The sequence below is a fragment of the Hyalella azteca genome, unplaced genomic scaffold (assembly GCF_000764305.2).
Source record: "Hyalella azteca isolate HAZT.00-mixed unplaced genomic scaffold, Hazt_2.0.2 contig12389, whole genome shotgun sequence".
NCBI classification, from domain to species: domain Eukaryota; kingdom Metazoa; phylum Arthropoda; class Malacostraca; order Amphipoda; family Hyalellidae; genus Hyalella; species Hyalella azteca.
In genome coordinates this window covers 23,737-51,201 of record NW_025942349.1, presented here as the reverse complement: position 1 = coordinate 51,201, position 27,465 = coordinate 23,737, and the positions used below count along the sequence as shown (strand labels likewise).

Genomic DNA, 27,465 nt, shown 5'->3' with positions numbered 1-27,465 from the left:
TATTGAAAAAATTTTTTTTTCTATTTTCAAAAATATTTATTCTGTCAATTGATTCATGCATTGTCTCCAACTTTACGCAAGTGTGCAAAATTTCAGATTGATTGGACAGGTAGAAGTGTGTTAAATATCGATTATAAGATTTGAGGGCAGACAAACAAACAAACAACAAGAAGTGAAGTTAAAGAGAAGTGTTGTAAAATAGCAAGCATTGAAATTAGAAGATTTGAAACAGTAAAGCAATTAAAGTAAAACCATATAAACAACTCACTATTGTGCAAATTGCATTCTTTAGATTAAAAGCAAGCATTGCAAGAGTGGATGAATGCATGTGCAAAAGTGTAAACATGAGCATGAATAAAGTAAATCAATTATTAAGCTGAATGGAACGCTAACATACGGGGTTTTAAAAGCTTTATACAACATGGGTCTTAACAAGCACTCACCAAGGCAATTGCAGTCATCAGAGCATTGGACATCAATCTGCCAGCTCCTTGTGTTTATTAAAATATAGAGTAGAGCAATATATAGAGTAAAGCAATGTAAGTTTCTGAAATATAACATAAAACAAATGGCACATTGGATAACAGATATGGTTTGGGATGAAAAGTACTGAAATAACCATCCAGCTACAACAGGGTAATAGTTGTCTTACTTGCAATGAGCAGTGGGGGAGATTCAACTGGCCAACTGGCAGGGTACAGAAATAGTCTCTAGACTAAACTGGGAGATGCCCAAGCCCTGGTCCCCAGCTCAGCATGGGATCCACTAGTCCCAACCTGGCCTAGAACAATCTCCAAATTGGCCACTCTGCAAAAGTGCAGGAACAAAAATACATGAAACCTACCCAATAATAAAACACTTGGAACACATAAGTACACTTGAAACTCATAAATACACATTGAAGTACCTATTACTTAAATCCAGAACAATTTAAAGGGATGATTGACAATATTTACAAACATTTACTTATAAAATTTAGGACTGAGATGCGTGGCCAGAGTGTTCCCTTGACTCACCTAAAAAGAGCCGTGATACTCTTGGGGTAGATTAGTGACATATCAGCAGGCAGTAGTCAGGGACAGAAAGCATGTTCATTTACAGCAGGTCAGTCAGCATGGGTGAGTAGCAGGTCAGTATGAGTGCAAGTTATGCAGGACCATGGAAAACTGACCCTCTCTAAAACCCTGCTTCACATTCACATGCACTAATTAAACTTTATCTAGCTGTCATTTAGTATTAAGGGGATGTCTGGGCAAAATTTTATCTCGGCTATTTACAGACAGATCAGTTTGAAACTTGGTAAACATGTGTAAAACCAAAAGAGAAAATTTTTTTCTTCATGTGAATTTTGAAAAAAAATGAAAGAAAAGGTGAAATTCTTAGAAAATGGACCAAAAAGGGGGTACTTTAGAATTCTATCTCCTCATAGGGTTTTCAAGCTACAACATCAAAACACACATCATTTGATGCATAGAGACCAGATCTGTAAAATGTTGCCTACGTTGTTTGAAATTTTCATTTTTGTGGGTGTGGGATCATTTTTTGTTAAATTTTCAAAATTTTTTATTTTACTCCTGCCACCCCCCTCCCCCTTTTTGCATTATAAAATCCAAACTATAACAAAATTAGAAAAATGTATGTGACGTTTTGTAGATCTTTTATTTGCAAATTGAATAATATATATCTCATTGTTGTTGCTTCAAAATTTTCGATTTTGACCCAGACGCTTCCCATAAGGCACTGGGGACACGAAGAAGAGAATTAATTTAAACAATTAAAAATGATCAATAAATAATTAATTTGCCAAAATATGGCCCCTAACAACTTATTTGTGATCTATGTCTGACAAGGATAGATGCACAATGATAAAATGAGCTACTATCATACACATTTGTTTCAGCAGGTACATAATAGTTTGGAAGAAATTTCTTAACAACTGCTCCACACAGTCATGTTTGAAGATTGGAAGAAGAAAAGTTCCAAACTATAGTGATGTTTGAGGATTAGCAGGAAAACCATCTTTAAAATAGAGTGTTGTTAAAGATTGTCAGGAAAAGCATCTTTAAATTAGAGTGATGTTTGAATATTAACAGGATAGAAAGCTTCAAACTAAAGTATGTTTCAAGATTAGCAGGAGAATTATTCTCATAAGAACCGGCATTCAACATTGAGTTACTGATCATCATTCATTTTACATTCATGAGGAAATTGTAGTGCTTTCCTTTGAAGAAGAATGAAATCTCCCGAATTGAGGCAAAGTTTTGTTCCATTTTTTGGATAATTCTCCATAACTACTTAATTGTCACATTTCAGGTTCAGGTAATATCCTGAAATTATATGTGTTGTGGATGCACACTGGCATGGCCTAATATATTTTATGGTGCCTGGCTTCAATAAAATAAGCCAACAAATTACATTACTCATTTTTTGCTTGATATTCATACATAATTTGTTCGTTATACAGCTAGGATATTTCCATTGATAGTGAATGGTGTTAATTTTTCTTTGCAGTATTAGGGACCCTTGGGGCTACTCCATTACGAATATTTTTTTGTTGGATTCTATACCACAAATTACTAGATACCACCCTCCTTTCTAAATTGTCGCCTTGCTCGTTCTGTTTTTATTTACTAAAGCATATAAACCTCCTAACTTAGCTGCCATATTATACTGGCCATATCATTGCCAGTAGCACCAGCAGTTCATAAATTTTCAATAAATATCTGCTGAATCTATTCCTGCTTTATTTTGTCCAATTGTGTAAATTAGTGATAATTCCTCACACTATTTCAATTCTTCAGTTTCCATTTTCCTTACAGTGTTATTACCATCGCTGTCAACATAATTTCAACATCAGTAATTCATAAATTCACAAATTCAACAGTAAATCATCAAAATTCAAAATTTCAACATCAGTAATTCATAATTATCATCACTTTTGGTGATGGTGCCAATTACCAGAAAATGCAGTGTTGTGCTGCACCAACTCTCTGATGCTGCAGTCAGGAGTGGCAGATGCCCTGAGCAGAGCCTCACTCCAGCATCTCCTGGTGGCAGCAAAGTAAAGTCTGAAGGTAAGCCAGATTCCATGTGCCTCACTTATCAGTTTCTATTGTGCCAAGGAGGAACTGGAGCTATGTGAATTTATCTGATTTAATTTTCATCTGTTATTCTTTCATGAGAGCCTAAATATAAAATTTGATAACATTGTGTGGCAATAAGGGGATCACTTTCTTCTGAGTGATATTAACATTTTGTCTAAATTCATTGTGAGATAACTTGCTCCTTACCCAGTGGTACCAGCGCACCAATGCACTTATTTTACAGCCTTGGAACATGACGACTCTCCACAAGTTGTCAAAGCTTCTGTTAATTCCATTAAGAAGGAGCTTGAGGATGAAACTGAAGAAGTTTCTATCAAGGAGGAACCATTTTTATATGGAAGTGAGGTAGGTGGAGCTGATATGCTTATAAATTTTGGTCAAAGCATGTGAAATTACTGAATAGATTTTCATGAAAAAATTGGCAGAATAGTATTTCCGTAATCAAATCTACAATTCAGGCATCAGAACACAAATCTTAATTAAGTATCAAGGCTGGAATATTAATCAATGATAACTAGGTATTAAGCACCCTCATCTTGATCAAATAATTGGTTAGAAGTTATGGGAAATTTGATTTATGATAACTCTCATCAAGTTTGCCATGCTAAAGCCAAACTAAAATATTTTTCCCATAGTTTTCTACAGTCAAATACTAATGATAATGTGATTATACATGAATAGATGGTTCCTGCAACTATTTGCACAAACCATATAATACTGTCAAATTTTCTTCAAATTTTTCTCTTTTCTCAATGAATAAATTTGATTGAAGCACAGAATTCCATAGAATAGAACTGGAGAATATTCATGTGAAGTGATGTAAGTTTTAACAGAAGTAATGCAATGTGAAAAAATAAGTGCTTCCAACATTTATTAATGCCAATTTTAATTCAACAAAAACTTACTAAAAGGGTACACTTGCTTCTGAAATTTCCACTTATGTTATTTATCCATTTTATTTTGAAAACTGGCAAGTGCAATATTTGAATTATGAAGCATTTATAAAAGAAGTAATTTTATGGAAGGTAATTTGTGATGTACTTTTAAGAAATTAGGAACTTGCAGAGAATTCTACGAGGAGTTCTATATTATATCATTTCTTATGAAATGCACACATACCGGTAAATGCCAGCCACATCGACATAGGCCTCAACTTCTCCCCAGAATGTCACAAGAGTCCCATACCATATCTTTCCTTGTAAAATGCACACATCACTGCAGCCACATCAACATTGTCCTCCACTTCTCCCCAGAATGTCACAAGAGTCACATACCATATCTTTCCTTGTAAAATGCACACATGACTGCAGCCACATCAACATTGTCCTCCACTTCTCCCTAGAATGTCACAAGAGTCCCATACCATATCTTACCTTGTAAAATGCACACATCACTGCAGCCACATCAACATTGTCCTCCATTTCTCTCCAGTCTTGTTCGACTGAACATCTAAGCCCAGCACCTGCACCCTCATCTTGTGTGCCGTGCAAGACGGAAGCTCAAGTTGAGGGTCGTGATGCCCTCCCAAACTCCTCACAGAACATTTCTGCTCTGTTGTTAAATCAGGTATTTATATTTAAAGATGCAGGTTCAGCTTTTCCTAGGTTAAACTATGCAACAGATTTTTTCCTGATCTTTTGGAATTATCAATTTTTTGTTTTATTGTTGGTATTTAAGTATAAAATAGTTAACCTAATATATTTTGATAGTGAAAATGGAAACTGATGTCATTTTCCTCACGAATTTAATTCTGCTAGTGAAATCTAATGATTTTCGATCAAAGAAATAGATAGCCCTATTATTGATTTCTTCTAAGCAAGGATCAAATCTTTGAACAATATATCTAGTTCTTGCAGTGTATGAAGACAAGGAAATGCACCTGAACCTATTACATTAAGTGTAACATCTTCACATCCGAGATCACATCCAGGGAAGGATAAAATTGGTAATAATCAACACTGCACAGCTTGGGACAAAGATACTATATTGCTTGGGTTCACAATATTAGTTTTCTATTCTGAAGTTGTCTATAGTCTGCTTGGGTGAATCAAGTTCTCATACATATAGCAGAAAGAGTATTTCTTCACATGGCCTTCAATTACCAGCAAAGAAGAAACTGAAATATTCATATAATATTGAGAATTAAGGAAATGAAATCCAATCTCTATGTCAAAATATAAAGATTATGTTTAGCCCAGTAATTCTGAAAATATTTTTTATTATATAAAACAGTAGGGTTGTTGTTATTTTGGCCTTGGTCCATGTGTTATACTTCCTGGTTGGTTTTCCTCGTCAGCTACCTGTAACAAATTCATAGGAGACAGCTTACGCACTGACATTGTACTTGATTAAAGTAATAGCAATCAGTATGTACACATAAGATATAAATCAGCTGTCCAACAAGGATGGAGCTTAGAGTCAACAACCTTAATGCATGTAATAACTAGTCCCTAGTAAGATCGGGTCTGCAATACAGTTGCTACCATAATGTCAGGATACCCGCTATTTTGTCATAACAACTGATTCCCTACACCTGGGAAGGCTGAAGGCAATCCATAACCGGAGCTGGGTCTCTTCAACGAGTTGGCCGTAGCTGAATGTGTTGAAAATGTTGTTGATTTTGTTTTTATAATTGCTTCGGAGAATGCAGTGATCAGAACGAAGCTGTGCCAGCTTCTGTCATGTAGATCTGGGATTGAAAGCTCTGATTTGTTCATTGTTCAGAGTAAAGGAAGCAAGCCTCTGGGAATTATCGGTGCATGGTATGAGTCAATGGCATTGTTGATGTAATAGCCCATCCTGGTATTGGCAACTAGTTTAGCAAAAGTGCTAGGTCAGTTTTTCAGGGCACTAAGGCCACAGGCAGTTAACAACCATCAGTGGCCCGCTGATCTGCAAAAACCATTTGCACAACAAAATACCCTGGGCAAGCCAGGTCAACATTTATCAACCATAATTGGATGAACGGCAGAGTTAGCTAAGAGCTGAGCTCCCCAAAAGAACTTGTCCTGAGTAGGACTTGAACTTGGGCTGCTGGTGCAAGAGACTGTCTCTATCCATTGTAGCTCTGGTTAATGTTTTTGGTGTGGTGCCTGTTGCTGGATGTTTTAAGGGTAACACTGGTAATGTTGATTGGTAGTACTGGCTGAATTTCATTGATGTATTTAGTTTATAGACTGTGTTTCATGTTGCAGGGTTGGTGGTTATTTCATGTGACTTGATGGCAGGACTGTTATTGATGAGAAAATTGCTGTAAGTAGGAAACATTGCATTTTACAATCAAAATGATAATATTGTGTTGTAGCAACCAGTTAATGTGTGTTGTGTGGCATTTTGAAATGCTTGAAGCCGAGTGATGTTGGTTGATGGTAAAGTGATCATGTCTCAGATTGGGCAGGTGTAGTCAATTATGGAACAACAAATAGTTTAGTAGGTATGTATTCCTTGGTGTAGTTAGACCTTGTTTTGCCCACACAATGTTCTGAGATGAATTTTAGTATGTTGTTCAACTCTGAGCTTTTGCTGTTGTGGTTTTGTGTTGGGGGATGAAAATGAATATTGCATCAAAGGTTAGGCATAGTATATATGGGTTGTGTTCAAGCAGAAATTCAAGTTGAGACCAAGTAATTGTTACTAACTTATTTGCTCAGACAAAGTATTAATGCTGAGCAATCCTTGCAGGAACCACAAAAGATGGGGTAAAAATCCCAAAATTTGTAACATATGTCTTATAATGTGGTAAGTCCACAGTTTAATGTGCCTGTTATTAATATGGTAGATGGTTTTACTCTGTATTTTTATCATTAGTTTGGCGAAGGTGGCTCAGCACTGGCATCAGGAGCTGCTGCTGGCGGCGCTGATGTCTCTGGGGCGTCCAGCTCGAAGCAACACATCGGGCTTGGATGTTCCCAGCATGGATTGGTGCCTGCAGGTGCAGGCCTACTGCAGCAGCACCTTGATCTGGAACATCCTGCTTCAGGACCTCGCCGCTGCTCTGATTGCATCTCTAGTTCAGAGGGTGGACTAAAGCAGCACAATAATGCCTGTCTCTTATACACATCTAGATGTGTATAAGAGACAGGGCATGAGTTGCACCACAGTTTTTTAGTTTATAGCTGTGGCCCCAGGTGTTGTTCTTGTTTCAAATTCTAGTAATCCTTCTGGGACCTTGTACAAACCATGAGTATACTTGTATGCNCAAGAAGAAATTTTTTTTATAATTATATATAGACACAGTATGTTTTTTTTTTAACTAAAACCTCCTGTTTGATGCTATTTTTGGTTTAAATCAACTCAAGATTCCATAAAACTAGTTTTAAAAATATTACTCATTACTAAAAGCCTGCAGTCGAGTGTGTGAAATGAGAGGAGCCAAGTACATAAACTTTTGTCCGTTTTACCATGCAACCAGTTGATGATTTAGGTCATTAAATAGACTCTAATCTTGATAAACTCGGCAAAATAAGGCTGGTAATGAAGAAAGATCAAACCCTCAAAGTATATATTATTTTTAAAGACAAATTGCTCTCAGAAAAATTTTTACCAGTGTTTTTTTTTTTGGCTCACTGAGTTTTCTTCAAGCACAGGTTTCTTTTCACTCTTACATAATTTATGTTCCTAGATAATAACTACTAGTGTTACAAGACTGGCAACTTTTGAGTTAATGTACTAGTAATAGTTGTGAAGTTTCAGTGCTAAGTGCAATTCTCCAAAAGAAATGGGGAAAAAACTGAGAAACGATGTTTTAGAGTCGAGCAATATACATAAGCCAAGGCACCCACCGCCGCCAAGGAAGAGGGGCTCAGCTGTTCAATGTCCCTTGAAGGCGGCAGTCGCTTGGGGCGGCGTGGATATGAAAGAGAACGACGAAGCCTATCGCTTGTTGGTGCCTGAATGCTGCGACATTGAATATCGGCAACCATTTTTCTTGAAGCCCTCCTAGGGGCTTGAAGACGTTGATATAGTGAGAGAGAAAAGAAAAGCTCATCTAGAAAACTCGTGATGGCTTCAGTTCAGTGAATTTCACATCTCTTTTGTGTAAGCATTTGTTTTAGGTTCCTGTTGGCGGATTTTAGCGAATAATATTAATTGATGCTTAACTAGCTCTAAAATGGTGATGTCGTAAGTTTAAAGATAAGTGATTACTTCTTTGTATGTGGTGCATTTCCAGAACAAGTCTCGTTTGTGCATCATTATCAATTTCTTCTGACTTTTACTGCTTATGGATTAATTCCTTTAGTTTGGTATTTTTATGTTGAAACACAACATACCCCACTCATATGGCGGCTGTTATTATACCCCTAAAACAAGGCGGTATAATCCTACTCAACCGCCAGATGGCCGGGAGCGAGCTTATTACCAACCCGTTTAATCGAGCGGCTGTCGTCTTGCTGCGCTCACGGCCAACGCATTTGTTGACGATACTGGGTCCTCGTTTTTTGGGTCGTATTTTGTCGCTGAAATCTTGCTAGCAGCTTAACCTGGTGTACGTAATAGCTCAACCTGGCGTACGAGGCAGGTCAACCTCATGGTTGAACTAGTATAAGGTTGACCTATGAGAAGCTAGTTTTAGCGGATGTAGTTCGTTGTTCTCCAGTGACGTCACTGATTTCAGTGACGTCACTGGCATTAACCAATCACCGAAATGCGATCAAACCAGTCAACCAATCCGTCATGGGAATGACGGGTTTGTTTACGTTTCTCGATCTCAGAGACGTAACAAGAAAGCTGAACTGAAAGACTGAATTCCTCGTGAGTCAACCTTATATAGTTCAACCATGGCTCAACCTGCTGTACGTATCATATTCACCCGGCGTACGTAGCAACTTAACTTGATGTGTTTAACTTGAAGACGTATGGTTTTGTGACTACGTTTTGAATTAGTAGAAAACACAGTATAAATTCTCCTAAGTGCCCCCATAAGTCGTTGCCGACCATATGTAGAATTAATGATTTTATGATTAATGTGTGTTCTGGCCATATGCATTTCTGTATGTGCAGAGTACGGATAGATTAAGTATATATTAAAAGGAGACTTAATAGTGTTTTTTTATCCACGAGTGTTTGTGATACTCCCGTGGCAATGAAATATTTTTTTGCATTAACAAACAAGAAAATTATAAATAAAACTTATATCCAGGTTTTCATTTTCACTTGTATAAAAGTGGAGATTATGCTATCCTGTGCAAACATGCGTTTCACTATATCTGTTCCAATGTTCCTGTATTCCAAGGTTACAATCTGTATGCACTAATTGCGAGCCCTGTCTCTTATACACATCTAGATGTGTATAAGAGACAGGTACTAGCCACTATAAGTGGCCAGTACTAGCCACTATAAGTGGCCAGTACTAGCCACTATAAGTGGCCAGTACTAACCGCCACTAATAATCGGGCAACTGGCCACGTGTTGAAGGTTACTGGCTACTTCAGGGGAAGTGGAGAGACGGCCAGTAGCTGTTTACAAGACCAACTTGCTGCCGTCTGATATGCTGAGAATTAGGGCAGATAAGATTGATAAAGAGTAACTTTGCGCAAGTTTTAAAGATTAGTGTGAATTGGTGAAAAACCATCGTTCACCATAGACTGTGAGGGATATTTATTTTTCGTTTCTAAAAAATAATATTTTAAAAATAAAATAATATAATAATATAATATAAAATCATAAAAATAATATAATATTGAACGAAAATGATTACATTTCTAAATTGCATTTATGTTAGTCACAATTTCAATAGATTTCGAAACAATTTCATGTCAAACCAAGTTCTAATTCCTTTCATCGATTTTGATTATAATTCATCTAAGTTGACGGAACATAACTTTTATCACCTGAATTTTCGGTACAAATGCCATTTTCGACGATTATTGTAACAAGCAACCCTGGCGTTCATCAGGAAATTATAGCTGGATGAATTTTAAACTTTACTTTTATCAATTCACATCACAATCAAAGAGCGAGACTTGTTTTAATAAAAATTCTCATACACTATTGATTTTTTGATGAACTTTTAGAATGAACACCAGGGGCCATGGCTTTAAACTAAAAAAACTGCGTTGTAACACATCCATGCGACAACATTTCTTCTCGCTTCGAGTCACCGACATGTGGAACAGCCTCCCTGATAGCATCGTTGACGCTCCGAGTATGAACATCTTCAAGAACAGACTAGATGAAGCTATGCAGGAGCATATGTTCAGTCTTAAATATCCTAGCAAATTACGGACCAGGCAATAAGTCTAGCAGCTATCTCAATCAATCGTCAGCTATGGAAAGATCGGGTTCCAAAGGCCGGATCCCTTGTGAATCAAGTCACGAAAAGTTCAAGAATCGGCAACAGGCCATGGGCCTATTTCTTCAGTGCCGACACTTCTATTCTAAATAAAGTAGTTTGCCACAGCTGCCAGCTGTTACGAATGATTATTTTTCATGAATATTTTATAATCAGCTTGCTATACTCTTATATGTTATGCTATGTTGCGTGTAGTGTTATGCTACACTGTTATTATCAAGCTATATATATATATATATACTGTTGTTATTATTTCTTCAGCATCCTATACTGTTTTGAGATATGGGAATTGATAGGATTGGCAAATTAAATGTTTACTTGATGAAATAGAATACAATCATTAATGAAACAGAACATATTCATTAAACAAAAAATAAATATTCATTAATCCATCAAAAAATATTTATCAAACAAATAAAGAAAATATTCACCTAACTTGACGATACAGAGATATTGAGTACACACAACTAAACAATAGTAAGAAAAATTTCCATTCAAAACAAGAACCGTACCTACTACTAACTATTAAAAATCAAAGTATATCCATACATCAAACTTGACAATAAAGAGAGATGTTGACTACACACAACTAAACGATTGCAGGAAATTTTTTTCCCAAACATTTCCATTCAAAACGAGAACTGCACTATACTTTACAACTAAACTATAATCAATCAGAATACATTAGTCAAACTTCAGAGTACAATGGACTGTTGAGTTCACACAACTGAACAATTGCAAAAAAAATTTCAAAATTTCCATTGAAAACAAGACCATAAACACAGAAGCTTATATAAATTGGAAATATTAATCTCATTTCCGTGGAAATATAATAAAAATCTTCATTTCTACAGCCTTTTTCTTTCTGCTTCCTTGTAAGTAATTTTATACTTTGGCACTTTCCACAGCATCCTCGTTGCAGCGAGTCACTACCTTAGCACTTATGAAATTCAGCCTCTATACATACTAAACGTATATAATCATTACCAAACACAATTATTTATTGGTTGATGACAATTGAGAAATTAGGAATCTTTATATACTAAGAGTATACATTTATACATACTCTAGCAGTCTAGCTAGTAGGAAGCAGTCATCCTCTTTCAACTGGCGTCTACGTCGCTCCTCAAGATTCTCTTTGATGTTCTTGATGTCATCATATAAAATGACAGCTTTTTCGAAGTACATGACAGTTCTTCATTCAGTAATTTTTGGTCAGCCAAGTTTGCAATTTTGAGAGCTTAATGAAACAACTCAGGCCATCAGCAGGTGTTGCTGTGGTGGTTGTGGCGTGTCTAGTGAGAGGGTAGAATTTGATGATTCGCCAGATAATCGAGACAGTGGTGTTTTTGAGGCGACTGTTGGTTTTGTAGGGATATTTCTTCGACAGTTTATTTCTTTGACTACTATTCAACATAAAACTACTCTCCTCAGCATCAACAGAGAATTATTCATCGTTCGTTCCTCATCCTCCTTATCATCCTCCAAGCGAACAGTTCGCCAGCGCCATGGTTCGTCGCTGCATCTTCGGCGGTTTGAATACAGCTCAGGATTATTTCTGATAATTCTACTGAATTTACTGCGGAGGCAGAGATCTGATTTTCAAGCTGGTCAAAGTCTTCGAGAAGACCCTGGATGGATTCTGATACTTCGCCAGCCGATGCTACGAATCTCGAGATTTTATTTCCAAGCAGGTCCGTTTCTTTGAGAAGACCCTGGATGAATTTTGATACTTCTTCTGTCGTTGCTATGAGTTTCGCGGTTGTTAAATGTTTGTCCACAGTACTTGGAAAGTGCCCTAAATCATCCATTATATCATTCTTTTGAACATCAGTAAGATGTGGACAGCACTGGGAGTACGTTATGATGGTCAAGCGGAACTTCAGGAAAGTGAATCCGGTGCATCCTGGAATTTTGGCAATATTGCAGATAACATTGCTGGCTATTTGGTCGGCGGTTGAAGGTAAGAGAGCTTGTGCCTCTGTAGTTGAGGAGCTGGGGGAAACAAACACCGGAGCAGCATTTTCTTTGTCCTGAGTGAGCCACGGCCGGTAAAGATGCACGTATGTCTGGAGTAATCGGGCATAATTCTTGCTCACCAGGATGTAGCACCATATTTTTTCTCCGGTGATTTTGTACCAGATGGCTTCTTTAGTTATTGCTTGGGGTTTCCGGAAGGATTCCATGTTGAATGTCGTTAACGCCAGGGAATGACTACCAGTTTCGATTCCGATCATCGTCATTAAAATGTTTCCTAGATTCATTGCATTGCTTCTCGAGGGTGCAACAGCAAGCAGTTGTGCTGGAATAGCAAAGCCTTCTTTATTTAGCAGGGCTACTTGCCTCACCTTAGCCAGCCATGACGCGATTGCGGGCGAATTATGGAGCTTACTTGCCGCCTGAAGTGGAAGTGGAACGAGCTCTTCAGAATGTACGTAAGGTTTTCGGTCATACTTTGCATAGCTCATCAGCTCCAGACGGTGGATATGATAGACAAAGATCGCGACCGATATCAAGGTCCTCTTCGAGGTATCGGGTGTGGCGATTCCTGCACTTTTCAGACGGTGTGAAGTCAAAAATTGGTTCAGCACTCGCAGGACTTGAGGGATATCCATGTGTTTCCCATGTCTCTTGTCCGTGTCTGATAGATGGTCCCAAACTATTGTCTGAATGTCATTCAATGACCTGTTCGCCGACTCCCTTCCTTTTGCTGTCTTGGCAATTTGCAACAGGTATACATGAAAGTTGTTCAAGACCTCGTTGAGTTTTGGAAATGATTCTTTGAGTTGTGCCAAGTTGTTTGAGGTAGCCACTTGCGAGGCCAACGCTTTTCCCTTTCTTCTCGCGAGCCGATCGGTTTGCTTGTTGTTTACCGCGAGAAAAGGCTGTGGTGATTGATGTCGAAGACTTTTTTGGTCCCTTGACTTTTGTTTTTGTTGCTTCATATTGAATTCAGAGCTGCTGCCGCGCATCATATCGCGTCTCATTTCTTCGACAACATCTTCCGGCACAAACTTGCCTATTGATCGGCCATTGATGGGAGTCGCGGTTAGCAGTACAAGTCGTTTGTGTTGCAGGGCTTTTTGCACTAAGACCTTAGCGGTCGCGTTATCCTTCTTGTGGGTATCTCTCAAGTGTCTCGCCAGCTTGCGCGACCGGTATGGCTTGCTGCACACTTCACAAAGAGCTACATAACGCTGTGTCACCGTCTCATTCATCGCAAGATATTTGTAGGAATACGGATTAGGAGCCTGTCTGACTCTTGAGACTGTTCCATTAGGCTGCTTAATATTCTCGTTTCCTCGCACTGCCCGATGACGTCTCAGTTGGTAGGGATGGTCTTTGGCTGAATCCCTGCTCACGTTTTCATCCTTAGGATCGATATTCTCTTTATACTCACCGCCACTTGACTCTGTTGTATCAGATAAATAACGTTCTGTCAATAAAAACAAATGCTCGTTTCATAGCCACAAAGAAGGAATCAGTTAGTGTTTAGTAATTTTTTTGAACCGCAGCGGTCGAATCATAACGGATAGTATATCATATCAAATTAATTAACACTTTGACTGCGATTGCTTCATCTCGTACTATTACTTCATTTGTTGTACTATTACGACTCTGCTGTATTAGATGAATCGGGTTCTGTCAACAAAACAAATGACCGCTTCAGACGCAAGGAATGAATGTTCACCAATAGTGTTGAGTCACAGCAGCCAAATCATCACGGGTAATATATGATCTAATCAAGTTAATTAATACCCTAATGTTAATTAATTATAGTTCGAATGATAACTCACCAGCCTGACATCGGAGCCTCTTCCTGTTCATGTGCAGCAGCTGCTCGGTGTTGCTGAGAACCTCATCGCCACTGCCCGCCTCCTCCGCCTGCTGCTCCTCTTGCTCACAGCTCGACTTTTCTGTGGAGAGCAATGAAGGCAAATGTTGAAAGCCATGCACAAGAAGAGAGAATGATTTTATTGCAGTAATTAGACAATTTTAAATGATAATAGATGACATGTATGAAATGCCTGTACTGGTAATTACCACTCATAGGGGTGGTGACAACTTGGGTCACACAGTCATTACTCAATGTCCTCAGCCTCTTCCTTCCTCTTGGAGTCACTTTACTGCACGGCTCCATCTCGTTCTCTGTCGTAACATGCAGCACTGAAGGTTCACCTAAATCCATGCTCATTGTCTCTTCCTCTGCTTTTCTAACTTCAGATTCATTATTATCCTCTCGCTGTATGCACCCCTTCCTTCTCATCCTCTGCATTTTCCTTTTCATTCTTCTTCTTTCAGCCTTTGTGCCTTTGCCATGCTGTTCATGATGAGAATTCAAGTCTTGCCTCAATGTACCAGCTTCTAGTGATAAGGGCAACGTGGGCTTTGACTCTACCTGCTTATCTTGGGTCTCTTTCCTTGCCTGTTTGCCATGAGTAGAAAAGAGTCTTAGAAAAATCAAGTATCACCATGGAGGCCCAGGAAGCAAATGCAAGGTAGGGCAAAGTTAACTGACAGGGACAAAGTCACACCAATTTCATTAGGATTCAATGTAGCCTTCATAAATCTGTCTATTACTCAATTAATTATTAACAATGAAATCATTACCAAGCTTGAATCAGTGACCAATGCAAGTAAAAAACGTAATGAGCTTAACACAATTACAACTGACAAACTGGCCTGAAAATCTATTGCAGAACAACACCATCACAACCAACCTGTTCCCCAGACATAGCAGCACCGTTCTGTGAGGAACGTTGGCAGCCACCGGCAGCCTTGGCTTTAGCTTCCACCTTGCCTGACCCACAAGATGACAGAGGTGGAGTTTGCTGGCAGAGGTAACAGCCAAGAACAGAATTTATTAACAAATTGTTACAAGGACATATTATGAATGCATTTTCAATTCTCACATGAAAATAGGACTATTTCAATGATGATAGTGTACATAGAACCGTATTAGTCAGGGCAAATATGTATAACCAGTTTTGCATAATAAAATGAAATTAATTGTACTCTATTTGTAGATACATGGGTTGGACACAGTATGAGTAACATCTGAAATTTTGATATTGTAATTTATAGATAAGATAGATATATAGATTGATTGATAGATAGATAGATGATTGATAGATAGATATAGATAGATTGATATTGCAATAAACAATGAAAACGTAACACATTTCTACATTTTATTGTTGCTGCTAATTGATATTTTATTTATGCAGATATTTTTAGTAAATTTTTGTCACTATAACCTCACCTATATAAATGGCAAGCCTCTCTGACTTTCAAAGAGGCCAAATTGTTGGTGCCCATATGGCAGGTGCTAGTGTGACAGAAACTTCCCAAATGCTTGATGTTTCTAAAGATACTGTCTCAAAAGTAAAGACTGCTTTTGAAAGAGAAGGAAAAACTTCCTCAGTAAAGCACAGGTCTGGCCATAAATCAAAGTTGTCTGAGAGAGACTATTGATGCCTAAATCGAACTGTGAGGGACAGTGAGAAAACCACAGTTGTTTAAATTACTGCATACAGCAATGTACAACTACAGAGCCCAGTTTCTATAAAGACTGTCTGCCAAAAGCTGCACAGATCTGGAAGAGCTACAATTACATAACCCCTGGTTTGAAATACAAATGCTTCAAAGCATTAAGAGTGGTGCAAAAGCCTCCAGAATTAGGCCCTTGAGCAGTGGAAAAATGTGATTATCTATGACAAATCATTGTTTACCTTCATTCCCAACCTCTGGTCAAGTTTATGTTGGAGACAGCCAAAAGTCATCTCATCCTGACCGCCTCCTCCCAATTGTAAAACATGGCAAGGGATCTGCGATAATCTGAGGTGCTATTTCTTGAAAATACAGCAGACCAATGATTTCTTTTTATGGAAGAATCAACAGCTGTGACTATTTAGGACTTTTGGAGGACCAAGTTCATGCAATAGTTCAAGCAATGTTTCCGGATAGTAACGCCATCTTTTAAGATGATAATGCAAAGATACATGCAGCTTGAATTGTTAAAAAATGGCATGATCAACATTCTAATGAAGTTGAGCATCTTATTTGGCCACCACAATCACCAGACCTGAATATTATTGAGCATTTACAGTCAATGACAGAGATGCCAGTCAGAAGTCAATTCCCATAGCCATTATCTTTAAAAGAGCAGGAGGGAGTTTCAACTGAAGAATGCGTTAAAATTCATTTGGAAACAACCAACAATTTGTATAAATTTAATACCTTGTAGAACTGAGGCTGTAATTGCCAAAAAAGGTGGACCTACACCATACTAAAATATATTTTGCAGATTTCTCGGGCATTTTCCTTATTTTGTCTAGCCTCTTATTTTGTCTACTAGTGTATATATAGCCAATCAATAGAGAATTGTTTAGTATAAACCATTCTCAAAAGGAAATCTCATTAATGTTCATGAACCTGACCTTTCTGCCTTTAGTCTTGCCATGAATGAAGATATAAACAATATTCATAAATATTTAGAAGCCAATATTAGATAATCAATGATAACAGGTATCTGGCAACTATATCACTTGCATTTCATAGGTTAAATCTTTTGAAAATATGTTATCTTCACTTACATGCTTTGTCTTAACTTGAATCACCTCTGAGAGAAGAGATGAGCTCTGTCTCTTGTCTCTGCAGATAGAAAGAAGCAATTTGGATTGACATGATACTAATTAAAGATAGCAGCACAATGACAAGAGTTAAAAAATAATTCAGTGTGTTCCATAAATTAGGTGGAATTTACTGTTGGTAACTTCAAACACTCTATTTCATAAAATAAGGAATATTTTTCTTTAAACTTCATCACACTTCATTAAAAAATTGGTGCAGCCCTAAATGTTATGCTTGCCACTAGTCTTGACTTTGCAAACAGAAGGCTTTTGCAGAAGGTTCAGCCCAGGCCACCAGCCCCTCTTGACCGCATCATTAGAGATTTTCTGCATCTCAACATGACATTCTTTTATACACCCATCTTATATTATGCTGGGTCCAGGTTAACACTTTGACTCCAATTGCTTCATCTTGTACCATTATTTCATTTTTTGTACTGTTTTTAGACAGGGTTGCCAGACGGTCATTTTTTCCGGACAAATTCCGTGATTTAGTTTTTCTCAGTTGCATTGGCCGGCTAAAATTTATGATAGGGGTACTTCCTAATTAAATTTTGAATACTGAAAAAATAAAATAAATGGAATTTTCATCGCAGAACCTACAAATAAACTAGTATATATTGAGTTATGGGCCTTTTTAGGCCTTTTTTTGTTCTCGGATTTGGCTGATTTTAGGCAACCTGAATTATGTACCACTACTTCTTGGAGAAATAGGTACATTTCGTGGTATGCATATGTACCACTTTGGAGTCAACGTGTTAAACTGAAGCTTGTTTATAAGTAAAAATAACTGCGAACAAGCAAAAAAGCACCTACAATCAAAAAGGAAATGGTGGCACTCTGCCTGTGTTCAGTTTGTTTCATAGAAAAACACCCTGTTGGTCGAGGTACACTGCCATAATTAGTAAGGTATTAGTTTTCAAACAATTGACAACACAATTAATTATTTCACAGAGAAGTACTGATTACTAGTAATATTCAACTCAGAATCATCACACGATGCTGGCTTTATTTAATTTTAACTCACTCAGGAGAGTATCAATTACCAAATAAGGCATAGAAATTAGACTTCACCTACAAATCATTTATTCCCAGTAAAAATGATAACTGCTTTGGAGATGTTACAAAAAGCTTTTAAAAATTGATTGCATGTCTAACTGTGAGTAAGCTGAGACATCATGGATGCTTTTTAAGGCTTCAGGTGGTTGTACATTGAAATCACAAAAACTATACTGAAGAATTTTAATAACTCAATAGCCTATTGGTACTCCATGCAATATTTAAGATTTATCTGTAAGACATATATATATAATCATTTAATTAATAAAAACAACTTGGGTATGTTTGTTAATCAAAACTTCACCACCTGTTTAGCAAAACTCTTGGTTTATTCTTTGTTATAAAATCCAATCTATATTTGCTGCTAATCAATAACTGACATATAAAAAAGATGATCCAATAACTATTACATTCAATAATAAATAAAGCCTGCAAATTTGTTTCGAATGTGGAAGTCAAGAGTTCAGTTCTAAGTTCAGTTCTTATTCTAATTTTATCTACAAATTCATTGTTTTATATTTGATTGTACAAGTAAACTTGGAGAACTATTGATTGAGTTGATTTTGCAACATCTATGATGATCTTATGTTTGATCTTTGGGCATTGTTGAAACCAATAAAAACAAAATGATGGCCACTCATTTGTATATTTTTAAAATGAAACATTTCTGTGCTATTAATAAATTTTTAATTGCAACTTCTATCTTTTTATAGTCTGTTCCAATATTAAATCAACATATTTTTTAGCAATGTTTCTATTCATTTTTTAACCAGTAAAACTGCCAATTCAAGTTTTTACACTAAAATTATACTTACTTTTTCAGATGTGTTTCTTTGTCTCTCTACAAAAAATTTGCAATTCAGGTCATTGATTAAATGAATTAATATTTATGCATTCATATGTTTTGGTTCCCAGTTATTAGAAAATGTAGCTTTATCAAAAAACACTCATTTTTATTTATTCATATATTCTAAAACTGGATAAACACACACAGCTCCATAAAAAAACTGAAATTAAAATCAATCGTCATTTATCTGCAAGCATTGACACAAGCTGTCTTTATCAGCAAGCTAGCATTATCTACGGTGATATGTAAACAATGAGCTGAACCCTGATCTAAATGGATTTATGAGGTCTGATTTGGAAAAAATGAGCAAAATGGTGAATTTAGTGGGTGAAGATGATTTACTGCTTTGCAGAATTTGTGGTAAAAGGTAGAGGCGGTTATTCTGTGTTCTTTTAGCTGAAATATCAGTTTCTGAATGTTGTAATTGAGATGTGTGACTCCAGGATCAGTACCGGTACTTGACTTCTGAGTAGGTAATGTGTTGTCTGAGCTATAAATTTTTTGATGTACATGTAGTAAATTCCATTCAAATTGTTATATTATCCAAGAGTATGCAGTGCTAACATGACTGTTGTAAAAGCAAAGAGGTTCTCTGTTCTCCCTGGTAGAGTTAAATGCACAGCCAAGGAGGAACTGTCAGTGACTTTAGGGGGAACTATATTACCATCCATTTTGTAGAATTTAACTATGTTGGCTTCCATGATATTCTACTAGTCATCTTGCAGGACTGAAAAATGAGCTAGAGGAAGAGTCTAAAGAATCTGTGCCTTGCCACTATGGGCTGTATTGTAAGTTGCATCACTCATACAGGCACCAGAACATTGGCACAATGCATGAAGCAACTGTTCAGTTCTGTGAAAGAAAGTAAATTTTGGGAGAATTTATCAATTTCATACTAAGATATATATATTTTTTCCAAAATGTATTCATGTATGCTGTAGCCCAATTCTGTGCATGCATGAAAATTTAGTATGTCTGGAAGCCAAGGTGCAGGGTTTGCTGAATGCATTGCCAATTTTTGGATCACCACAATTCTGGCAGTCTCCAAGATGCGTCACTGCATCACCAGCACTCTTCAAGATGGGTTGCAAACATAATTTTCATCAATTTTTTACAACACCACCTTATATGAGTGTATCTAGTTCTTGTAATTGCCCATCCTGGTATTGGTGACTAGGGAGAGGCGGTGATAGGTCAGTTTTTCCGGGCACTCGGTGCCACTGGTAGTTCTACAAACATCACTGGCTTGCTGACCTGCCAGAACCATTTTATTGCATTACACAACACCCTGGACAAGCCAGGTACTCATTTATCAACCAGAGTTGGATGAATGGCTGAGATGACCATGAGGTGAGCTTCCCTGATGAACTTGTCCTCAGTGGGGCTCGAACCCGGGAGCTGGGTGCGAGACAGAGTCTCTCATCACTGCACCACCACAGCTCTGTATCTTCAGCACCCCAGGTATTGCAGTGGAAAATTGCATTAAAACTGAAATTGCCAAATTTCGGATCATGCTTTCCATCCAATCAGAAACAGGAAATTTTAAAAATGAAGCACGCCACTGGTGTACCTTATGTTCAGCATTTAAGGTTGCCCGAGATGTGCGAATATCAAAAATACAATAATTTCAATCGAAATATGTTGGAAAGATCTTTTGAAGGTAAAAATGTTGCTGCTGATGTATCACCAAAGATATTCAGATATTCACCCACTTTCTGCACCCATCAGTAAGGGATGAGAAATTTCCAGTGAGGCAAGTTAACTGATGAACACAGCAAATATAATAACACTTGCATAGGAATTCATTAAAATTGGCCAGAATTTAAAACAAAAAATGAATAAATAGCACCTAAATAATTTACAAAATAAGACAGAAGGTCATGCAAAATAAAATTCAACATAAATCAGATTAAGTAACAAACCCGGGGCCATACTTTCAAAATTTGCTAAGTGAACGTAAGTACTTACGCTCTATTTTCTTGTCTATGATTGGTGGATTTTGCTTGAAGTGCCATCAATGATTGGCTGATGAACTTACAATCTCTTAACTTTTTTGAAACAATGGGCCCAGTACTGGATTTATTTACCTAATTTTTACATTTTTGCTAGCTTGTGCACCTTCTTCCTACTAGTACTACCTTTTCTCATGAAGAGAAGGGGAGAAGCAAGAAGCTGAGAACTCAGAAAGCCAGCATGGTCTCAAAATCATACACTCATGATTCATGTGTGGAATTCTGGATAGGTAATATATTCTTATGTCTATATAAGAAAATGGATCAAAAACCTACCACGTTACAACTTCCACACAACAACTTCCAGTGACAATTGATACACTGAGCTACAGGTAGTCATAAACTGCCACGCTTCCAATATCATGTGTGGTTTGCAATTCTATACCAGGTTGGCAACGCCCTACTTGATTACATTCACTAGTCATTTATCCATGTCTGACAAATTTTTGCAATGAATTTTCTAAAATAAAAAAATTATGGTATGTCAACCTTTGCAGAAAATTTTCGCAGTATCACCAATATTAGAAAAGTTTTCAAAACCACAAAAAATGATGGGAAAACTGCAAATATTTCACAGTGTATGGCACATCATGCTGTCTTTTTAACATATGACAAGATGCAATTGCAAAGACGGTGTTGCACACCTTGTTTTGGTAATGTTAAGTTTGATTTCACAATAAATAGATTTGAGCCACATTCCACACTGAGGTTTAAATGATGGAAAGTTGTTTCAAAATTTAAACACATTTAAACAAACATTGTTTTTGCCTTATTTTGTCAATATTGTCTAAATAACTTCACTTCAGATCCTGAATGATGAAATCATTCAGAATTGAAAGAACCATTCATCAAAATCATTCATCTCCCATTGCAAGTTTTCAAACTTCTCATGTCTTTTATAAAATGTTTGTTGTTTAGAAGCGGCAATTATTGCATTAAATAAATAATTAAGCATTTTGTATGCATGTACAATGCGGTGTATCAAATAATTTAACTCAATTTAATAAAATCTAATTTTCAATTCAAAAATTTTAATTAAAATTTTAATTTAAAATTTTCTATTAAAAATTTTAATCAATATTTTAAAAATTTAATTTAACCCTTTAGCAGGCAAGCATTGAAATATCCAGAAATTAAAATTTCAGAAACCATTTCAAGAAAGTAAGAAGTATTATACAATATAGGTATTTATTTCTATGAATTTTTGCAAATTTTGCCTATTGAAGGTTTAAATCGCACTTGAGGAATTCAATAAATGCGATCAGTACACAAAATTTTTCTTTATAATTAAAATTCAGTTTATGCAAATGAAAAATTAGAAACATAAAAATTTAATTTAATTAAATTTAATCAAGTTGCCAAAATAAATAAATATATATATTTATACTTCCACCTTTTGAAGAAAATGCGGAAAGAGCATCAGTTCCATTGTCCAAGTCAAAACCTTCATTTAAATGCTCATATTTCAATTTGTGGACTTTGCAGCTGGTGATGCTATAGATAGAATGATGGTCAGATAATTAGTGATTGACTGAGGCATTATAAGGATGCCTCAAAAACAAACAGGAAGCCGTGGTGATGCTTTTTGTGACAAGATTTCAAGTGATCATATATGGTAACTTACCCATGAAAGGGTTAATTCTACAGCTGCAGCCAGTAAAAATGAGCATCAGAGGGACAAAGGTAGCATTGTCATCCATACATCACATATTGAATGGCAATAAATCATGAAAGGAGTTGGTAGGTATTCTATTAGTCCCATCCCACTTATATATCAGAATTGAAATGTTGCTTCCATTCCAGAATATGCTCATGAATACACTTGTAAAAACTCCTGTAATACTTATAGTTAAAATGATAATACCATAACCATACTGTAAGTCTGTAACACTACAGTACTTGCATACCATAATATTATGGTTGAGTGGCAATGCCATACTACTGGCATTGGCATTGCCAACCGTAACTCAAAAAAGTCAGTTGTGCATTGCTTTCATTGCGTAAACGTGTACGAGAATTTTGCTTTTTTAAGGGGACTGTCTCGCGCAAATAATAAATCGTATACCTTTGGGCGGATCATTCTGAAATTCGGTACACATATGTAAAATGTAAAAGAAAATTGTTTTTGTTCGTGTGAATTTTTCGAAAGAAATGAAAGAAAACGTGAAATTAATAGAAAACGAAGAAATAAAGGGGTACTTTAGAAATCTATCTCCTCCTACAGTATATATGCTACAAGGTTGAGACACATGTCATTCGATCCGTAAAGACCATATCGAGCGTTCACGTGTTCAGTTTTTTCAATTTCGAATTTGTTCCTGATGGATGGGGATTTAAAGAAACGAAAAACAAAAATTCTCCCCCCCTCCCCCTTTTTCCAATATATAATCCAAACTATAATGAAATCAGAAAAACTATACATGCAATTTGTAGAGCTATTCCTTACGAATCGAATGATATATCTTCCATTGCTGTAGCTTGAAAACTGTAGGAGGAGATAGGTTTTCTGTGACAATAAGTTGAACTTTTCAGGACGGCGCGACAAAGTTTCGTGCGCCTCGAAATAGGCACTCAATGTAGCATGGATACCAAACTACAGGCTTCTGTAGCTTAATCCACTCAAGGATGCTAGCAGCAACTTGTAGCACACCTCTACGTACAAAGTTAGGAGGGTAACTGAGCTCAGATGCCAGATACACCAATATATGTAGTCTTGCCGCTCTAATTTTCTTAGGTCTATTTAGTGAAGGAACTCCACCCCCCGCCTCCATTTAAAGCCCGGCCGTGTGCGTCAATATTGACGTACAAGAATCGCAGTGGTATCGTTGAAAAGCTCAGAATTTCAGCTTTAAGATGAGACTAAGCATGTAACTGCAGCACAACGCAAGTAGAAACTATATTCAAAGATTTCAGCAGCTAATTACTTTATATCTAATTAGTTAAAGAACTCTCCCACCCGCTTCCCTTTAAAGAGACGTCATAAACGTAAATATTGGCGTACAGCTATGGCAGTGGTACCATTGGAAAGAGCAGAATTCCAGCTTTCAGATGAGCACAAAAACCGGAAAACGCCAATATTGAAAATTTTAGGCGAGATGGTCCCCTTAAATAGCTTTTGTGGTGTGCATCATGTTCAAATCTTATTGGTGGTAAGATTTGTTATTAATTCATAAATGTTAATTTGTTGTGTTTGACTTGGAGACAAATTACTAATGAATTACTATTTAGTCTAATTGAAATCTTAAAGTGTTGCAAACTTTATTGTTGATTTTTTCAAGTGCAACTTTAATCCTTCCGATTTTTATCCTTTCTATCTAAACTAAAATTTTTGGATCAAAAAAGTGGCGGAGGTGGATTAAAAATTATATATAAACCATAATTTTTAGAATTCCATCCTGCTTAGGAGTTAGTTACCATCTAGTGATGGTAATAGTGAGGAAATGAATAGTGTAAATGATAGTGAGAAAAGGCTGTGAATAGTGAGGAAAATATTCTGAACCAGGACTGTATTTATTTGAGTCATGGTTTTATTGATTTGCAAGCCATGATTCCATTTCTTTGAGCTGTGAATCCCATAAACTGGCCATGAAGAGCCATTCATGAGCCACAAATGCAACAAAGTCCTATGTGCGTGCCATGGTCATGAAGATGTACTAGGAGCACGGGAATTTATATAGTCATTTTATCAATCTGTGCCATGCCGGTAAAAAAATGCACCCTGCTCTGCAAGTTGGTTAAAGATGAATGCGCGGCAATGCCATCACACATCTGCATCCAGTTGATTAGATTTTTAACACATTAACCCAGGCTCTAAGATTTGGCACAGTTATGAATATTTATTCATTATTCATAGAGCACAATTCAGTTGGACAAGAATTACTAAAGTGACGAATAGAAGGCAACATGGCTTGAAATGTGCCATTGGTGCCTTCTAACAAATTACTGGTTTTGGCAAATAGTACAAACCCTTATGTCAATGTTGGTTATATGTTATGTTCCCACCATCCTTCGCTCCGTTGAAATGGACATGATTAATACTTAATAACAATATGCATAAAAGGACTATACAAATTAAGTCAATCCGGCATGATTACAGATTGTAATTAGACTATATGATAAAAATATTCAAGAAAAACTGATCTTTTGAGGCAATAGTATTTTTTTATACCTACAGAACATAAACAGGCATGTCATAATAATTTGGAGAAAAATTTGTTTTAAAATAACTCTATATTTCTTACGTTTTTCTTCTTTAGGCTTTACTTTAGAGGCAACTGAAGTGAATACATGATAACTGATGATGCAGTCTGACCGTCTGACGAATGATGTGACCGCAACTATGCGATCTACAATGAAACCATTTGGATTGACACGTTATTCAGGATATTTTTGTGGGAGCCAGAAGCATAGAACTAAGTGATAGTACCGCAGAAGTTAAAAATTTTGTGAACCACATTTCTTCAATCAAACAAAAACACATTACATTAGACTAGAGGCATGAAATTTCATATCTATGGGAATTATGATATTAGCCAATAGCCAAAATATTTCAGAAAAATGTAGGATTTTTTGCAATTAGGCAACAGCCAACAGTCGGGCGTCAAAAGACATGCAAGTTGCTAGTGGGCAGTGGCAACTCATGTGATGTGCTTGAGCATGATGTCATTGATGTGCTGTAACTGCAGATTGAGATAGTTGAAAATTTTATGAAACAACATGTTTGCAAAGTGCAAACTGCAATTTTTCAACCATTCAAAAATTTATGACATAAGATCTGCAAGATTTCATGCCTACTAAAATTATATGATATTAGAGCCACAATATTTCAGAAAAAATAGGACTTCTCCAGCCCTGGCTGCCACTGGTGGAATGACTGGCTTTTCCAGATAAATGACTTCAGAGGTTTTCATGCTGTTGATTACCCTAATGATACTGTCACATCAGACCATGGTTAGTGCTAGTGGCAACCATGGCACTCTGCACTCAGCAAGACAGCAAGTCAGCAACTACTGTGCCTAAAGCCTAATCACTGCTGGTCATGGTAAAATTCTAACATATAGTGCTCAAAGGTACTTGTGGGCAGAGTCATGTCATCTCCCACTCCCAGACTCCCATCTGTGATTGGTTGAGATGTCATTCTTTCTACACTGTGATTGGTTGATAGGATCATGATATCATCCTCTCAAGACTGTCCTACCAGCACTCGGAGCTCTTGTCCTGGTGGTCCATAAAAACTATATGCATACAGCATATAATAGTAATAATACGAATCAGAATAAGGATTTTTGAGGTTCAATTGTAACTTAATAATCAAAAAGCCATGTTGATTGTGCTAGAAAGTTATGGCCCAGTTTTGTTAATAAAATGGATCATTCATTTTAGAGGCCGGTGACACAAGTGCTGCGGAATGTGACAAAGTCGCTAGCATAACCAGCATTAATGATTAATGGTATTATTGTAAAGGGCTTGTTGTAAATTGTATTTCTCTGTTCAGTCTGTTGGCTTCTATTATATATATATATAGGTAATGTAAATTTGTTATTTGTAATTAATTAGAATTAGTATTTTAAGGATGTTTTAGGGAAAGTTAGAATTGAGAATAGAGATTACAGATTAGGAATGAGTAGTATGAAAAGTAAACTTCAGTAGGTAGGCCTACAGCAACCAACAAGGGTCTAGTTACTCTAATGAGACGTCATGCTGTCTGATGCTGAAACTAGATATTGCCGATTTGCAGATATCTCAATAAGTCCACGAGAGTGAGTCGTTCCTTGTGCAATGTTTTACTGTAATTTGTGCAATAAAGTGTTTTAAAATAACGGTGGTTCATTGAGCAGTGAGCACCGAACCTGTGGGGTGCCAGGGGTGCCAGCCTGCGGCACTATACCGGTATACCCACGACATTTTACTCATACGTACAGTACATTTGGGTATCAAGTTGATGGACGTAGAATTATTTTCAGCATTACGTCAATGACAGAGCATAAAATTCTCTGTTGTCACTCGTCACTGCAGGCACGTAGTGGCACTGCTCTCTCACCGACGAACAAAGTCAACAGAAGCGCCAAAATTTTTACCTCACTCCGGGGATCGGAACGCTATTTGGCCGTGCATGCGGATGCCAAAAAATATATAAATTGCAATGCTGCTATTCATCTCGGCACAATTGGATAGTGAGTCTACTGCTATAACCAAAAGGAAGCTTGTATACTATGTATTTTCTGAGCATTCATTGCCGAACCCATTCTGCTGCTTGCGTGTAGGAGTGATTTTTCTGTCACTGGTCAGACATATATGTATGACCTGAGGTTGGTACGGCATGCAAAAATTAATCGGCATAACCATTTCACTGCTTGACATGCGATTATTCTGGTGTCGGTAGAGACAACTTGTAACCGTATGTCCTGCATGAGGATTCTTTGGCAAAACTTTTCAGCTACTCGGGACGTTAATATTCGAGTCGCTGAGGGTCGCCTAAAGAAGGCTATTCTCTTCAATCATCCAGGGAAGGAACCTCTGA

At 36.9% G+C, this 27,465-nt stretch overlaps 1 protein-coding gene across 1 annotated transcript; it reads right to left on the bottom strand.

The window, feature by feature from the left end:
- Positions 1 to 11,011: 11,011 nt before the first annotated feature.
- Positions 11,012 to 19,067, bottom strand: LOC108665546. The gene is made up of 6 exons (XM_018152312.2): positions 18,902 to 19,067; positions 16,992 to 17,049; positions 15,117 to 15,227; positions 14,440 to 14,821; positions 14,193 to 14,312; positions 11,012 to 13,807 (listed from the first exon to the last, which is right to left on the bottom strand). Exons 3-6 carry the CDS (start codon positions 15,129 to 15,131, stop codon positions 11,847 to 11,849), a joined length of 2,478 nt encoding a protein of 825 aa, XP_018007801.1. The 5' UTR covers positions 15,132 to 15,227; positions 16,992 to 17,049; positions 18,902 to 19,067; the 3' UTR covers positions 11,012 to 11,846.
- Positions 19,068 to 27,465: the final 8,398 nt, after the last annotated feature.

What these genes read in the sequence shown, in the direction of transcription:
- LOC108665546 (XM_018152312.2), bottom strand. An exon ending in TGTCACCACCCCTATGAGTG is followed by an intron (nt 14,313 to 14,439) that starts GTAATTACCAGT and finishes TGCTCTCCACAG; the next exon opens with AAAAGTCGAGCTGTGAGCAA. An exon ending in GAGGCTCCGATGTCAGGCTG is followed by an intron (nt 13,808 to 14,192) that starts GTGAGTTATCAT and finishes CTGATACAACAG; the next exon opens with AGTCAAGTGGCGGTGAGTAT.